Here is a 13,396-nt window from a genome sequence, read left to right as displayed (position 1 = left end):
TAATCTGCTATTAATTCACATATATGTGAGAGCTCAGAAAATTTCCTATTAAGACTAACTTAAAGTGTCACCTTCTCGCTTATGTATGGTGAGATAGTGTGGGTAGGGCTTACTGTGACACAAAGACACACTTCCTCTTCCCTTGATGGTGAAAACATTGGCCAACCTCCACTCTGCCAGAAAAAGATTTTTTTTGAGAGGTTAAACCGTAGCAAGCTCAGAGCTGAGTGCTGATAATTTATTACAAGTGTGGCACTGCTCGTACACGCTCTGGTTGAACTTTTCTACAATTTCAGCGATACTGGTTTTTATCGGTGTATTGTTGAGTGACCCAGGTGCAGAAGATGTGCGAGCGTTGTGTTTAAGTTCTGGCTGCTGGTACGGTGCAAGTGGAGAAATGGAAGAAGCAGGGTCAAACAAGGAATCCTCTCAAGGCACAGGTGAGCCCAAAGGAAGGAACCTTCAGGAGTAGATTTGAGTTAGTCATGCTTTACACTCCGCATATTTGGTTTCCCATCAAGCCCACATGCTTATGATTTCTTTTTTCCTGTTTTTAGTTTACTATCGATATGCATTAAATACATGTTAAAAAGTTTAAAAGTGGCAAAAATACCTTTTTTTGTGGTTACTGAAACTCTGCTGCAGTAGTGCCATAACGACATAGGTTAGGCTTGTGGGTGCATGCACAAAATGCCATGACAGCATGCACGTCAGAGAGTCGGTGGTGCTGTAAAGCATCCTACTTGTCAAAGGAAGGTTAGTGAACTTCCTGAACGCGCTTCATTTTGACACATTCTAGTTCTGTCTTTTTGTTTGACTTCTGACTATCTATTGAACATTACATGATTACTATCAGTCCTTGCAAAAGCAAACAGTATTGTGGGGACTGCTAATTTACATTTTAGTAGAATTTTTTGTCATTTAAATGAGAGTGTTTCTTCTCAGTGATCTGGCACAATGTGTCTTACTTTTATCAATGTAAAATTGCTTTAAAGATATTGAAAGTATTCAGCAAACAGAACTTTCTCCCATGTTTTGTGCAGTTTATATTAAAAATGACTTTGAATTTTGCTGAAACATCTTTCTCTTGCTTCACATTTTTAACTGAAACACCAGTGGCGTGAAAAACAAGGACTCTGTGTGCATTATAGGACGTGACACAAATTGTGAGCAGGATGTGGTTGACCAAGATAGATGTTTCTCTGAGAGAGGGAGATTTCGTTTTCTTATTTGTTGCATCTGTTGTAATCTGTTGGGTTTTAACATTTTTGGTAAGTGAGGAGGTGAGACAGCAGTTGAAGAGTATGAGCACAAAAGTTTGATCTTTCACTAACAAAATGTATCATGTTGTTTTGCACTGTATTTTTTTCACTTTTAGTCAAAAACTATTTTTTTCAGAAAGTTTAGGGAAATGCTGTTATAGTTCAGAAGAGGAACTAAGCTTGAATTTTTTTTAGCACTGTCAATCTTGATGTGAGTTTTCTGTGTGAATGTAAGTGTATTATCATTAAGTGCAGAGGCAAAATGTTTATCACCTATGAAATTGTGTTATATGAATAAAATATATAATACTGGAATCATATAAACTCTGTTCGCATAGATTAAAAAACTAAATAAGAACAACTAACCCTTCTGTGCAGATTGTGGTTCGTGGTCAGGATTGCACATTTAAATTCAAATTTGTAATGGTTTATGTGATGAATGTAGAAAGATCATTTTGTTCATGTTAGTTTTTCCATTTAATTTTCCAGATGTGAAGAAAGTGCCTCATAAGTCTGAAACCAAGCGATACAGTGAGATCTTTAGAGATTTTGATAACCTCGATTTATCATTTTTCCCTTCGTAAGTATTACATATTTTCAAAAGATTCAACTACATGTTTGATGTCTTTATCTCATCATTCTGTCTAATCATATTGATCTAAATTCTGCCACAGAAAAGCACAGTGGTTAATGATTTTTTTTTTGATAAATAAGATTGGTTCAGCTGATCATTAAAGATAAAACATTTCACATGCAGTATATTTGTGAGCTAAAGTCAAAATCCCCTAACATGAACTCATCCTTTTATGCACAGTTTTCTTTTAAAATTCACAATTTCTTTTTGAACTTGTACATTTTCAGCATTCTGTATCTCATAATCTTCTTTGATTCATGTTTTATTTACTTTTTATTACTTTCTTAGTTTTGGAACAAAGCAGATTTTTCTCAAGAGACACAAAACAAACAATAAAAATATAGTAAAGTAGTAAAGCAGAAATGTAAATGAATAGGAACATAAATCTAGTCTTAAAAACTAATTTGTAAAAACTAGTCTGCCTTAGGGTTATTTTCTCACTTAATACATTTTCTTCTCTGTTCAGTGAAGAGGAGGATTTGGTGATAGAAAGTGACTCATTCCCAAAGACCATCTCTACAGAAGGAGCTGAGATCATAGAGCAAAACAATGCACATGTAAGCTTTAAATTCCTTGTGATTTGTTGCTGAAATTGCGGATTTCACTGACACAAGAAAAAGATCATGTATTTTGGCAAATAACTTAAGTTGGACTTTGAATGAATTGTTTTTTTTATGTGTTTTATTTACAGACTCGTGCTGAGGCTGGTGAAGTGGATGGCAACCAAACAGGTAAGATTTGTGAGTCAGAGTGAGGGGAAAAAACAGGATGTGATGGTGTATGACAGTAGGTTGACTCTCTGGTGTGGGTCATGGCGTCATATAAAGCTTGATGCCCTGCTCACAGTGAGCAAGTTTCCTGTACATCAACACCTACTGGAGTCTTGTTTTAGTGTTTGTGGTCACTAGTTTAGTTGTTGTTTACCCTAATATAAACTATATGTGCCTGATATGTGTCATTCCAAGCTTATTAAAAGCAGCACAAGCTGCTGTAAGCAACACTTACAAGTGTCTATTTCAGTCTTTAGTTATTTTCATGTACTTAGCTGTGAGTTACAGCTGCCGTGCTGTAACAGGATTAGGCTAAAGGGAGAGGATTTAGGCAGGGCGCAGATGCTCTAAGAAGAGATAGAAAGAGGAAATGTCAGTGTTACAGAGTTTGAGGGGAAAGAAACAGAGGAAATAAAGAAAGGAATAGCACTTAGTCACTCATAAAGTTGCTGCTGTGTGCACCAGCTTCTGTTTGACTCAAACTATGCATCACAGCACATCATACAGGATGGGGAAGAAGAGACAGACCGTGTGTTGACAATAAAGATGACACAAACAACAACAACAAAAAAAAACTAATATCAAATTAAATGTAACTAAATCTAGGACACCCCCCACCCACCCCCCACCCCCACCTGCTCAATCACACAGCAGGGGGTAAACCTGATTCACTGCTCCTCTAGGATCTGTCACTCTGCAATCTGGACCAGACTAGGATAATCTTCAATCCCAGATCTGAAGACTGTAGTCATGTGACAGCACAGATTTTATACTGGGATTGCTTCCTGAAAATATTTAGAATTCTCCTTATTACACATAACAGTCATGAATTACAAAGTCATCAAATTAACAACTACATAATTCTTCTGGAACTGCCTGGCCTTTTTTATTTTTATTCTGACTGAAAATTAGGAATAGGAAAGAAAATATTTCCCTGGTAAGATATCTGAGTCACACTCCAACTAGATTTGGTGTCATTATCCAAAGACTGATGTTAATAGAATCTGCATGTGTGAGTCAGGAACTTTAGAGAGAATTTGTTGCTCTCTTTCTGGTTGTGTGTGCTTACTTGTTGAAAATTACTGCACCATGTGGACTGCTAGGAGAAGTGAAAGTTTTCTAAGTGCATTAGTACTTTGTTTAACTAAGTTTTAATATTTATTGTTTGTGTTGAATAGAGCGATAAGTGTGAAGATAAAAGTGGTGTGGTAAACTTAATGAAGTCCATGTGATTGTCAAGCACACATCATCTAGCCTGTGTTGGATTTGAGCCACATAGAAAGGAGAGAGGCTCCTGTATTAACACCTTGTCAGCCTGACCGCAGTAAAGCGGTGACATGTTGGTGTCTGATACTGTACTCTGGCTCCGAGTTGTGTGTCTGCTATCACAGTGAGGCTTGTCTCTTTGTAACTGACCAGTATTAAACAGGTGTGGGGGGGAGGGGACAGGAAAAGAGAGGAAGAGAGAGAAGTAGGGAAGTTAGTTAGCGAGATCAGTTTGTCTTTGGCGACAGAAAGCCTCCTCTCTTAGATCACGTCCTCATTTTGTTAGGCAGATAGCTGTAGGATACATGAATTGTGTTTGCTTGCAAGAAATTCTTACAATCTATTGAGACCTCCTGGAAACCACAAGATTTTTACTCTGAGGAACAGCTATGACTTCTCATTTGCAGTCACTAATTCCAGTACTGGGTTTGTGTACATTTTTTAAGCTTCATTTCATTTTTTATAATTAGCTGTATCTAGTATGATTCAGTGTGGAAGCTTGGAGTTGGCACCATAAAATAAAAAAGGTGTTTCTTTGAGGTTAGGGGCTGGTTGAGTTCTGCAGAACAGAAAGGTTGTTGGGTGTAGCCAAGAGGACTCAATGTCATCCCTGGATACAGCTCCAAGTGTGCAGAGCCTACAGTGATGCTGATGTACTCCTTCACAGCCCAGGACGCAGACTTGGCCCTCTTTCGCTGTGAGGATGGAGTGGAGACGGCACTGCAGTACGCCAAGATGTGGTGCCGCTATGCCAAAGACCTTTTAGTCTGGATGGAGAAAAGAATCTGCTTGGGTGAGTACACATCTAGCTGAGTAAAGGAAGTAGCAGAGTAACATGCAAATGATTGGGATGTCATGAAGGTTGCATATTTGACTATAACATACACACACAGGCAGAAATATAAGGGTTGTTTACAAAATATAAATCTGCTGTTATCCACCATGCAGGAACTGGTTTTACAAAAGCAGCACTGTTTATTGGATTAGAGTTTGGAGATATTTTACATGTTAGTCAAAAATAGATCAATAATAGATGTGACTTTCACCAAATTCTTTTAAGTTTAAGCAGCTATACTGCCAGTGTTTTAGAGAAAAGCTGAAGCTTGCCTTTCAATGACCTATCAAGAGAGCAAAACAATATTTAGAATTATAATACATATATGTGTGTGTGTATTATCAACTGTAGTGTAACAGCAAATTATTTTCTGCATTAATTTACCCACTGAGGGTTTATGGTGGCGTGCACTCACACCAGTGAACAACACACAGAGAAAAAGGATTAAAGATTATCTGATAGGAGGAGGGTAATAAAGGAGAGGGGGGTTATTTGGAGCACATAGACAGTGATTACCCTTCTGTCAGCCTGAACAAGTGCCTGTGTCCAGAAAAGGATATAAAGATTACAAGTCTTTTGGGAGCAGTCAAAATGCAGTCATCCAATTCTGCTGGGTTTTGAGCAATATAAGGCAACAGCAACTGATGAGTAATGCTAGGTGGAGCTCAACACAATATATTGATTACAAAGAATAGATCAACACTGTGAGGTACCTAATGGCAACAATATAGTGTCCATTTTACAAAAAAGGCCATAAAATATGATTAATACTAACTAAGATGGAATTAATCAGGGACTAATTACTGGTTAATTACATAGTGATGAATTCCTGGTCACATTTTGTTAAACAGACAATGATTAGATTACAGTAATTTAAAGGTCAGTTACACGTGAAGACATTTGTTGCTCTCTTACTTCTTTTGTACCTGATCATTAACCAAGCATTACCTAATCATTAGCTATTATATGGAGTTTATAATTAGTTGATGCTTCATCAGCATTAAGTCCCTGATTTATTCCTCTCTCATTTCAAACTGACTATTAATTTATCACTGCTTAATCATTAATAATTAGTCCATAATTTAATCCTCATTAGTTGCTATGCAGTTGAGCAAATGTTGTGGTTCCAACTGTAAAATGTTACCTGAGTCAGGTTACAAACTTTCTTGTATTTCTTGTGTCAAACTATAACTTGTACAGAGCAGTCAGGTAATATACTTTTAATTGTTCTTTCACTTAGTAATAGTTAGACTAAACCAGGCATTAGAAAAATTCAGTCTTCAGATAAAAATCAAAACAGAAAAATATATTATCAGCTTCAGAAAAATTTCATTATTACTTTTAGAGAATGGTGGGTTATCTTATTGATTATAGAGGCTAACTGATATCATAATGTTTCACACAAATTAACATTAAATGGGAATACATACAAGTATCAATGTAACAGTAACAGAAGCTGGTGAAAACTTACACGTGATTTTTTTGTTAACAGAGCAAGAATTTGCAAAAAGTGTGATAAAGGCAGCTGAAGCAGCAAAGATCAATGTGGCACAGCAGGTATGGCTTTGTTAATATGCCAAAAGCATATATGTTTGTTTTGTATGATTATCACAATGTGTTGGAATAAGTTGTAACAAAACTTAGTCTGCAGACTTTGACCTTAGTTGGACAGCACATTTCACAGAAATGCTATATAAGTTTGTTCTTGTCTGTACAGGAGATGATGCCACTACAGTACATCTACACAATGGCTTTGGAGCAAGACATCAAGAACAGTGTGACCTCTAGAAGGACTTATGAACTACTGCAAAACCGTTGCTACCAGGTACAGAAGTCCACATACACCCCTATAGAAATATATGTTTCATTAAACCCTTTTTATATTTTAGACGTTGTTATGCTTACTCCTTTATTTCTGTTATAAAGGCTTTGGCTGCTAAGAGGAATGAGATTGATAAGTGGCGCAGAGAATTTAAAGAACAATGGGCAAGGGAACAAAGGAAGATGGTGAGTCAATTAGGCTTCTTTTTATTGACTGAAATGGAGATCTATTAGTTGACACATATCTCTTAAAATTCAAGTCACTACTACTATCTGAATGCTTTTAAAAGTGTTTATAGCAAAATACTGGTAACATAGGACCTCGCTAAAGTCTATAAAAGATAGATTGCACCTGGCACATGATCTATTTCTTAATTCTCTCTACATGCTTTGATTCAATTCACTGTGTAAGAATTTATGAGCATGCATGTCTTAATGCAATGTTTAAGCTGAATTTTGTATTGGAATGTTTAAATGTGTCCAAAACACTAATGTTTGGTTATTCTTTTGTTGTATATAACCTTTTCAGAATGAAGCAGTGTCAACTCTTAAAAAGGCCAAACAACAATACTTCCAGCGCTGTGATGAACTAGAAAAAGCTAAAGCAAGTTCTGCTAAAGCTGCAGATGACACGGTTGGAGTTAAAACACTTGATAAGAGGAGGAAGTCCAAGGATGACGCACAGACAAAGGTTAAGGTCTTGTCATTGCACTGCATCAATAAGTCACAAATTAGTTACTCAAATATTCTGTTTAGCTCTAACTGTGGTACATATACACACTGGCAATGTTTCAATAAGCTATGATCTATAGTCAATTTCAAATCATTTATCATGCATTCCTGTCCAGGTCATGGAGATGGAGTTTCTCTACAAACAGTGTGTGAGTGATGCCAATATTCACCAAGATGAGTTGGTGAAGGTCAAAGAAAGAATTATTTCTCATATTCGGAAGCTCATCTGTCAAGGAGACACTGTGCTCAAGGAGGTTGGTATAAAATAAAATAAAATAACTTGTCTTTGTGTCAATGTGTGTTTTAAATGTAGAAGATCAGGTACTGGCAAATTTTCTGCCTTGGTCACCTGCTGTACACAGTATACTACTGTAGTATGTGTATATTTATAGCAAATCTCACAAATGTTCTGTCTCTGAAGAGATGTTATATTGTCATTAAGTAGTGTGAATAATCTACACTGCAGGATATTTTGTTGTTTAACTGAGTATATTGGTGTTTTGCAACCTATACTATAACTAAAAACTGTTTGTATGGATTTTTAGCACAGATATAGGTTTTACTAGGTTAAAGAGCAATTTTATCATTTTATTTTGTGCCAAAATTAATTAACTTGATGAAAACATGAAAAGAAAATTTCTTTGAAAAACCATCTATTTTTTTGACAAAATCCCTACCTAACCTCACATTTTCTTCTTGCATCAGGCCACAGTCAACATGTTCTACTACCAGCGGCAGCAGACAGATCCCATTCCCCTTGGTTACCACAACCTGGAGGTGACATGCAGAACTGTGGAGCCTGGAGAGCCTTACCTGCTTTACATCCTCAGCAAGCGTCGCCCTGAGCAGCCTCTCCAAACCTTCACTTTCCAAGAGTACGCTCCTCATGGAAAAGGGTAAAATTAACTCATCCTTCTTCTATTATTATGACATATTTAAAACATTTATGGAAATTTTTTATTTTAAAAAGTTCTTTATCATTTGAGTATTTATAAAATTCTGATTAAATAAAAACAATAGATTGAATTCAACTAAATTTATAATTTATGTGCGCTTCTTCTAGAAATTTTCCCATCAAAATAATTATCTCAAACCTTTTCATTCGATAGCAACAAACGAAAAACCGGCACCATTCTCAGCCCTTTGCAGGACTCGTCTCTTCTGACAGATGATCATTTATTCAGAAGATCCAGTGATGGGAGTAAGATTTCCATAAGATTATGACTTCCATTATGACTTCTGTAACAAACAAGTCTTCCTTTTTTATTTAATTTCTGTCTTGATGCACTTTAGGGAAAACAGGACACAGTGACAATGAAAGTATCGGAGGCAGTTTGGAATCCCTGTCTAGCCCTGGTAGAAAAAAATTAGCTCTTTTTTCCATGAATAATTTTTACATGCAAATCAAAATTTTGCAAAGTGTAACATTTTTCCCTGTATTGTGTTTTTTTTCTCTGTGGAAATTCAAATTTTAAGCACACAGGAGGCTTCCCAAAACAGGATCAACTTTGACAGTGTCGTCAGATGACCTGGATGACCGAGATGCTGTGTTAGAATCAGGTTGGTTCCATCCCTCGACTCATCCATGAGTTATTTATCAGCAATGATAGTAAATCTCATAAAACTGTCCTCTGTCTCTCCCTGCAGAGTGTACTGATAGCCAGTCTGTAAAAACACGAATGTTTTCTCGAGCTGCCCTAACGCACCGACTCAGAAAAACAAAAAGCAAGATGGTTAAATGCAAGCAGTGTGATAACTATATTGTTGTCAGTGGGGTTGAATGTGAGGAGGTATGAGCCTACATTTGCAAAATTAAATATTATGTACAACAACATATAACTGGTATCTGTTCTTTTCCTCTCATGCATTCAGTGTGGGCTGGCTTTCCACAGGAAGTGTATGGAGGTGTGTCAGTTAGAGTGTGAGAATAAGAAGGGGACAGTGTTTGGAGTAGACCTATCTGTGCTTTTACGAGACATACCAGATGAAGTGCCATTTGTGGTAGTACACTGCACATCTGAAATAGAGAACCGTGCTCTTTCTGTTCAGGTATTGATTACTGTTGCAGAAGTCAAAAGGTGCACAGTGGCCTGTCAGGTTTGAACTGCTGTCTAATATTTTATCTGCTTTTGTTTTCTGAGGGGGTATATCGTGTGAGTGGATCAAAGCCTCGCATTCAGAAGCTCTGTCAGAGCTTTGAGACTCAAAAGGAGCAAGTGGACCTCTCTGACCTGTCGCCACATGACATTACATCTATTCTTAAGCACTTCTTCAAAGAGGTATTTTAAGTTGCTTTTGTAAAACAGGACAGAAAATTATGCATGTGTTCTATTTACTTTCAAAAGTAATATGTTGAGAATTTTAGTGTGCCTTAATGGTTGGTTGCAGCATTTTTCTAATAATACACATTATTTCTTTCAGCTCCCCGAGCCTTTACTAACTTTTGACCTGTACAATGACTTTATTGCTGTGGGAAGGATCATTCAGCACCTGAATGAAAAGGAAACATCACCTGACCCTAAAGAGATCTTGGACATTATTCATAACCTGCAAAAGCTGCTGCAGAAGCTTCCTTTATATTGCTACAAGACGCTGCAGCACCTTATTTCTCACCTGCAAAAGTGAGCCTGCTGCACAGTGACAAAATTTTTGTAACACTTAACTTTTTTCATTCATTTCATTTTTAATATTTCCTGGAGCTAAATATCCCTTTAATTATTTTTTTCTGACTTTGTTTATGCTTGCTTATGCTTTTTACTCGACAGAGTTTCAGAGAACTTCGACAACAAGATGTCTCCTAGCAATCTGGGTATTGTGTTTGGACCAACATTATTGCGCCCTCTAGTGTCTACAGACATGTCAATGATTGCCCTTTTGGAAACGAGCTACCAGGCTGTACTTGTTGAGTTCCTCATCACGCACCATGACAAGATATTTGGCCTGGAGCAGAGCACCAATACATCCCCTCCCCCACCCCCCACAGCACCTCTTCCAAATACCCCTCCTAGAGCTTCGTGTCCTCTGGATGGAGTTGATGCTGACTTGGAACAAGACATTTCCACCAGAGAGCGTCCACGCTCACTAGAAGTAAGTACTCTAGCATTAAAAGAATAAGTTGCAGATGGCTGGCATCTCTCTTTATGCAAATGTTGCACTTATTTGATGTTTCAAAGGCTTTAGGTCTTCAACCTCACGCTTTTTTACAAGGTTAATGAGCTGGACAGCGGCTGTATTTCTGCTCAAACTCTGTCTTGCATAGTATCTTTTCAAATTTCAGTTTTTGTCGCACTGCTTACATTTTATAAGAGAAAAGCTGTATGCTCCACTGTAGACATTTATTGTGGATGTAAGAAATGGCTCATGAGCCACAAGGATACAAAAATTAATACTACTCAACATGATGGCTCCAAATTTCCGTTTGTGCCCAGTGTAGTTATTTCCTTATTAGAAATTACTGTATCCGAATGTAGTGCTAGAGGATTAGACATGCTCAGAAGACAGAAATCCACCAATCAACTTGTGTCATTCCAACAGAGCCGAGCTTTCAAGAGAGACTCGAGCGAGGGTTATATATCTGACAAGTCTTCATCCAGTGAGGCAGTGGACCAGCTTGGCCCTGAAGCCAATGAGAGAGCAGGTAGGCAGATGTGGCTATAGAGTAGTCACTTCTGATGAAATATATAAAAAGTTGGGGGCAGTGGTTAGAGCTACTGCTTCAGAACAAGAAGGCTGTAGGTTCACCTCCTTACTGAGCCTTTCTGTCTAGAGTTTGCATGTTCTCCCCAGGCATTCAGGGGTTTTCTCTGAGTTTGCCAGAGAAAAAAAGCATGCATCTTAGTTTAATTGGTCACTAGGTGTGAGTGAAAGTGTGGATGCTTGTCCGTCTTATTTGTCTTTTTTTAGCCCTGTGATGGAGTTGCAACTTGTCCAGGGTGTACCCCGCCTCTCACACAATGACTGCTGGAGTTAGGCACCAGCTCCCTTACGATCCTGCATAGTAAAGCGGGTAAAGAAAATGGATGGATGGTGTCTTGTGTAGTTTATGAATGTTGGAGTTTCTATTTGCCAGTCTAATAAGGTAGATAGCATGTTTTAATAGGGCTCAAGCTTTCTGACATTTTTAAGGTTTTTAAGGTTCATTTAATTTTCCACTGAGAGGTTTTTGAATCTAGACTTACACAGTATCTTTCTAACCACTAGATAATGTGGGTGTAGTGTCACAGGGTCTGTTGTTATTTCTGTCAGCACTCTATACATTTCCTCTAGTTATTTTTAGAACTAAACTTCCCTTTGATAGCACACACTTTAGTTCTGTTTAACTGATGTAGATAGCTTGGCTTTTCTTAAGAATCTTGTTAAAGGAACAATGAGGAAAACATTGGAATTAAACATCATACCGATAATTTGGTAGGTTGGGTTAGAAATTCTGGTGCAGCTCTTGATTCAGACGGTGATTTTGAGAATGAAGAATTAATTAAGAGTACTTTGATTTTTACTGTATAAGACGCTGGCTTCATTCTTTCTGTGTTCCTCATCTTTGTGGCTTCAACCGCTAGCAGCTTTGATGCTTCAACTCACAACTGAACATGTACATTCTCATGTCAGCTTCTAATTGTACCACTTTAAAAATCATTTACTTCCTTTTAGAATTAATTTTGAGCTAAGTTCTAAAATAATCAATAATTTGTGTTTGCAATGACTTGCTTTGTAAATTACATGGTTGTCCATCCTTTTTTTTGCCCTAGTCCTGGCTGTGAGAGCAGCGTCAGGTAATCCCCGCGGTGCGTCAGTGACTGAATCAGCCTCTGACTTAGGCACCCAACCACACTATCGCTTCACAAGACAGCCTGTGAAGTACTACCGACATCATAACGCAGGAACTCAACTCGCTAACCCACACTGTGCAAAAAGACTAGCAGCTCATCCAAAGAGGCGCTCTCAAGAGAGTGTGGACAGCAGTCCCTCTCCAGAGAGACGTTCACAAAACTCAGATCGCCACTGGAACAACACTCAGCAGCCCCACCAGGTTACGACTACAGCTAAGGGTATAAAGGATGCCTCGCTAAGCCCTCGGGAGGTTGTGGAGTACATGCTGGGACTGGACTCAACAGTTACATCTCCTGCAGCTGAAATGTCATCCAGTACAACACAGAGGTCTACTCAAGAGGTGGAAACATGGTGGAAAGGGGACCAGAACAAAAATATGAACAATAACCGACACCTCACTGGACAGATTCACATTCTCAGTTCGTCACCAAAGAACATTCCTTTTGAGTACAACTCGACCTCACCAGCTCAGAAGATCCTGTCTGGCCTGAAGCTGAGACGCAGTCACTCAGGGAAGGAAGAGCAGCTCTTTGTCTAAGGAAAGACAACAATTCTAGACTCTGCAGTGCATTTACATACACCAGAAGCCTGCAATTATAACACTGATTTTTAGATTTGTGTATATATACATGACATCCCATATTTAGTGCACATCAATCGCCTCATTTATAAAACATTATTTTAATGGTTTAAATTCTTAGAAAAGTTGCATCTTTCAAACTTGTATTCAAAACACTGGAAATAGTTTCTAGGCTTATTTGAATTCCCCAACCATCATATAAAAGTATTCTTTTCTTTAATCAGTTTGATCTGTCCGCCATTCAGTTATATGATGTAAATACCAGCCAAGACATGTTCATGTCTGAATATGCAGTATTTGAATGTACAAAACAAGTGGCTGACGTTTGGAGGTAAAGAGACGCAAACTAGCGCAAAAACATCAAGTCTTTTTCTTGTAAAAAGCTGTAAAAAATGTTAGATTTATCTTTAAGGTATTTTATTTTCTAAATGTTGTTTTTATATACTTTTGTTTTTGTTTCAAGGAACAAAATGTATGTAAACAAATTTTGCCTTCATGAGTGGAATTTGAGCAGTGCACCTTTCCTGTTTAGACGCAAGAGGGCGATATTTTGGTGTGAGAAAAAAAAAACATGAAAACCTGTAAAACCTTTATAGTAAAGGGGGAAATAAACCTTTTTATTTCTTTTTGCAGCGCCGTATTTTTATGTAGCATATTTTTCTTGTCACA

At 37.7% G+C, this 13,396-nt stretch overlaps 1 protein-coding gene across 2 annotated transcripts; it reads left to right on the top strand.

The window, feature by feature from the left end:
- Positions 1-152: 152 nt before the first annotated feature.
- On the top strand, positions 153-13,356 carry LOC108241353 (GEM interacting protein). 2 transcript variants are annotated; one of them, XM_017425428.3, is made up of 21 exons: positions 153-440; positions 1,752-1,842; positions 2,363-2,453; positions 2,588-2,627; positions 4,600-4,725; positions 6,260-6,324; positions 6,485-6,592; positions 6,694-6,774; positions 7,118-7,279; positions 7,437-7,574; positions 8,026-8,216; positions 8,430-8,521; positions 8,614-8,676; positions 8,797-8,880; positions 8,968-9,110; positions 9,193-9,369; positions 9,462-9,599; positions 9,742-9,941; positions 10,086-10,407; positions 10,855-10,957; positions 12,066-13,356. In XM_017425428.3, the coding sequence occupies exons 1-21, from the start codon at positions 398-400 to the stop codon at positions 12,683-12,685; spliced, it is 3,078 nt and encodes a 1,025-aa protein (XP_017280917.1). In that variant the 5' UTR covers positions 153-397; the 3' UTR covers positions 12,686-13,356. The 2 variants fall into 2 exon arrangements, with proteins under 2 accessions (XP_017280917.1, XP_017280918.1); XM_017425429.3 differs by lacking the exons at positions 153-440; positions 1,752-1,842; positions 2,363-2,453; positions 2,588-2,627 and adding an exon at positions 3,389-4,358.
- Positions 13,357-13,396: the final 40 nt, after the last annotated feature.

The sequence above is a fragment of the Kryptolebias marmoratus genome, linkage group LG12 (assembly GCF_001649575.2).
Source record: "Kryptolebias marmoratus isolate JLee-2015 linkage group LG12, ASM164957v2, whole genome shotgun sequence".
NCBI lineage: Eukaryota > Metazoa > Chordata > Actinopteri > Cyprinodontiformes > Rivulidae > Kryptolebias > Kryptolebias marmoratus.
The sequence above is the reverse complement of the archived record's forward strand: the minus strand, read 5'-3'. Positions and strand labels throughout refer to the sequence as shown.

Coding starts and splice junctions, on each gene's coding strand:
- LOC108241353 (XM_017425428.3), top strand. CDS start 398: ATGGAAGAAGCAGGGTCAAACAAGGAATCCTCTCAAGGCACAG. Junction 4,726..6,259: donor GGAGAAAAGAATCTGCTTGG/GTGAGTACACAT, acceptor TTTTGTTAACAG/AGCAAGAATTTGCAAAAAGT. Junction 7,575..8,025: donor GAGACACTGTGCTCAAGGAG/GTTGGTATAAAA, acceptor TTCTTGCATCAG/GCCACAGTCAACATGTTCTA.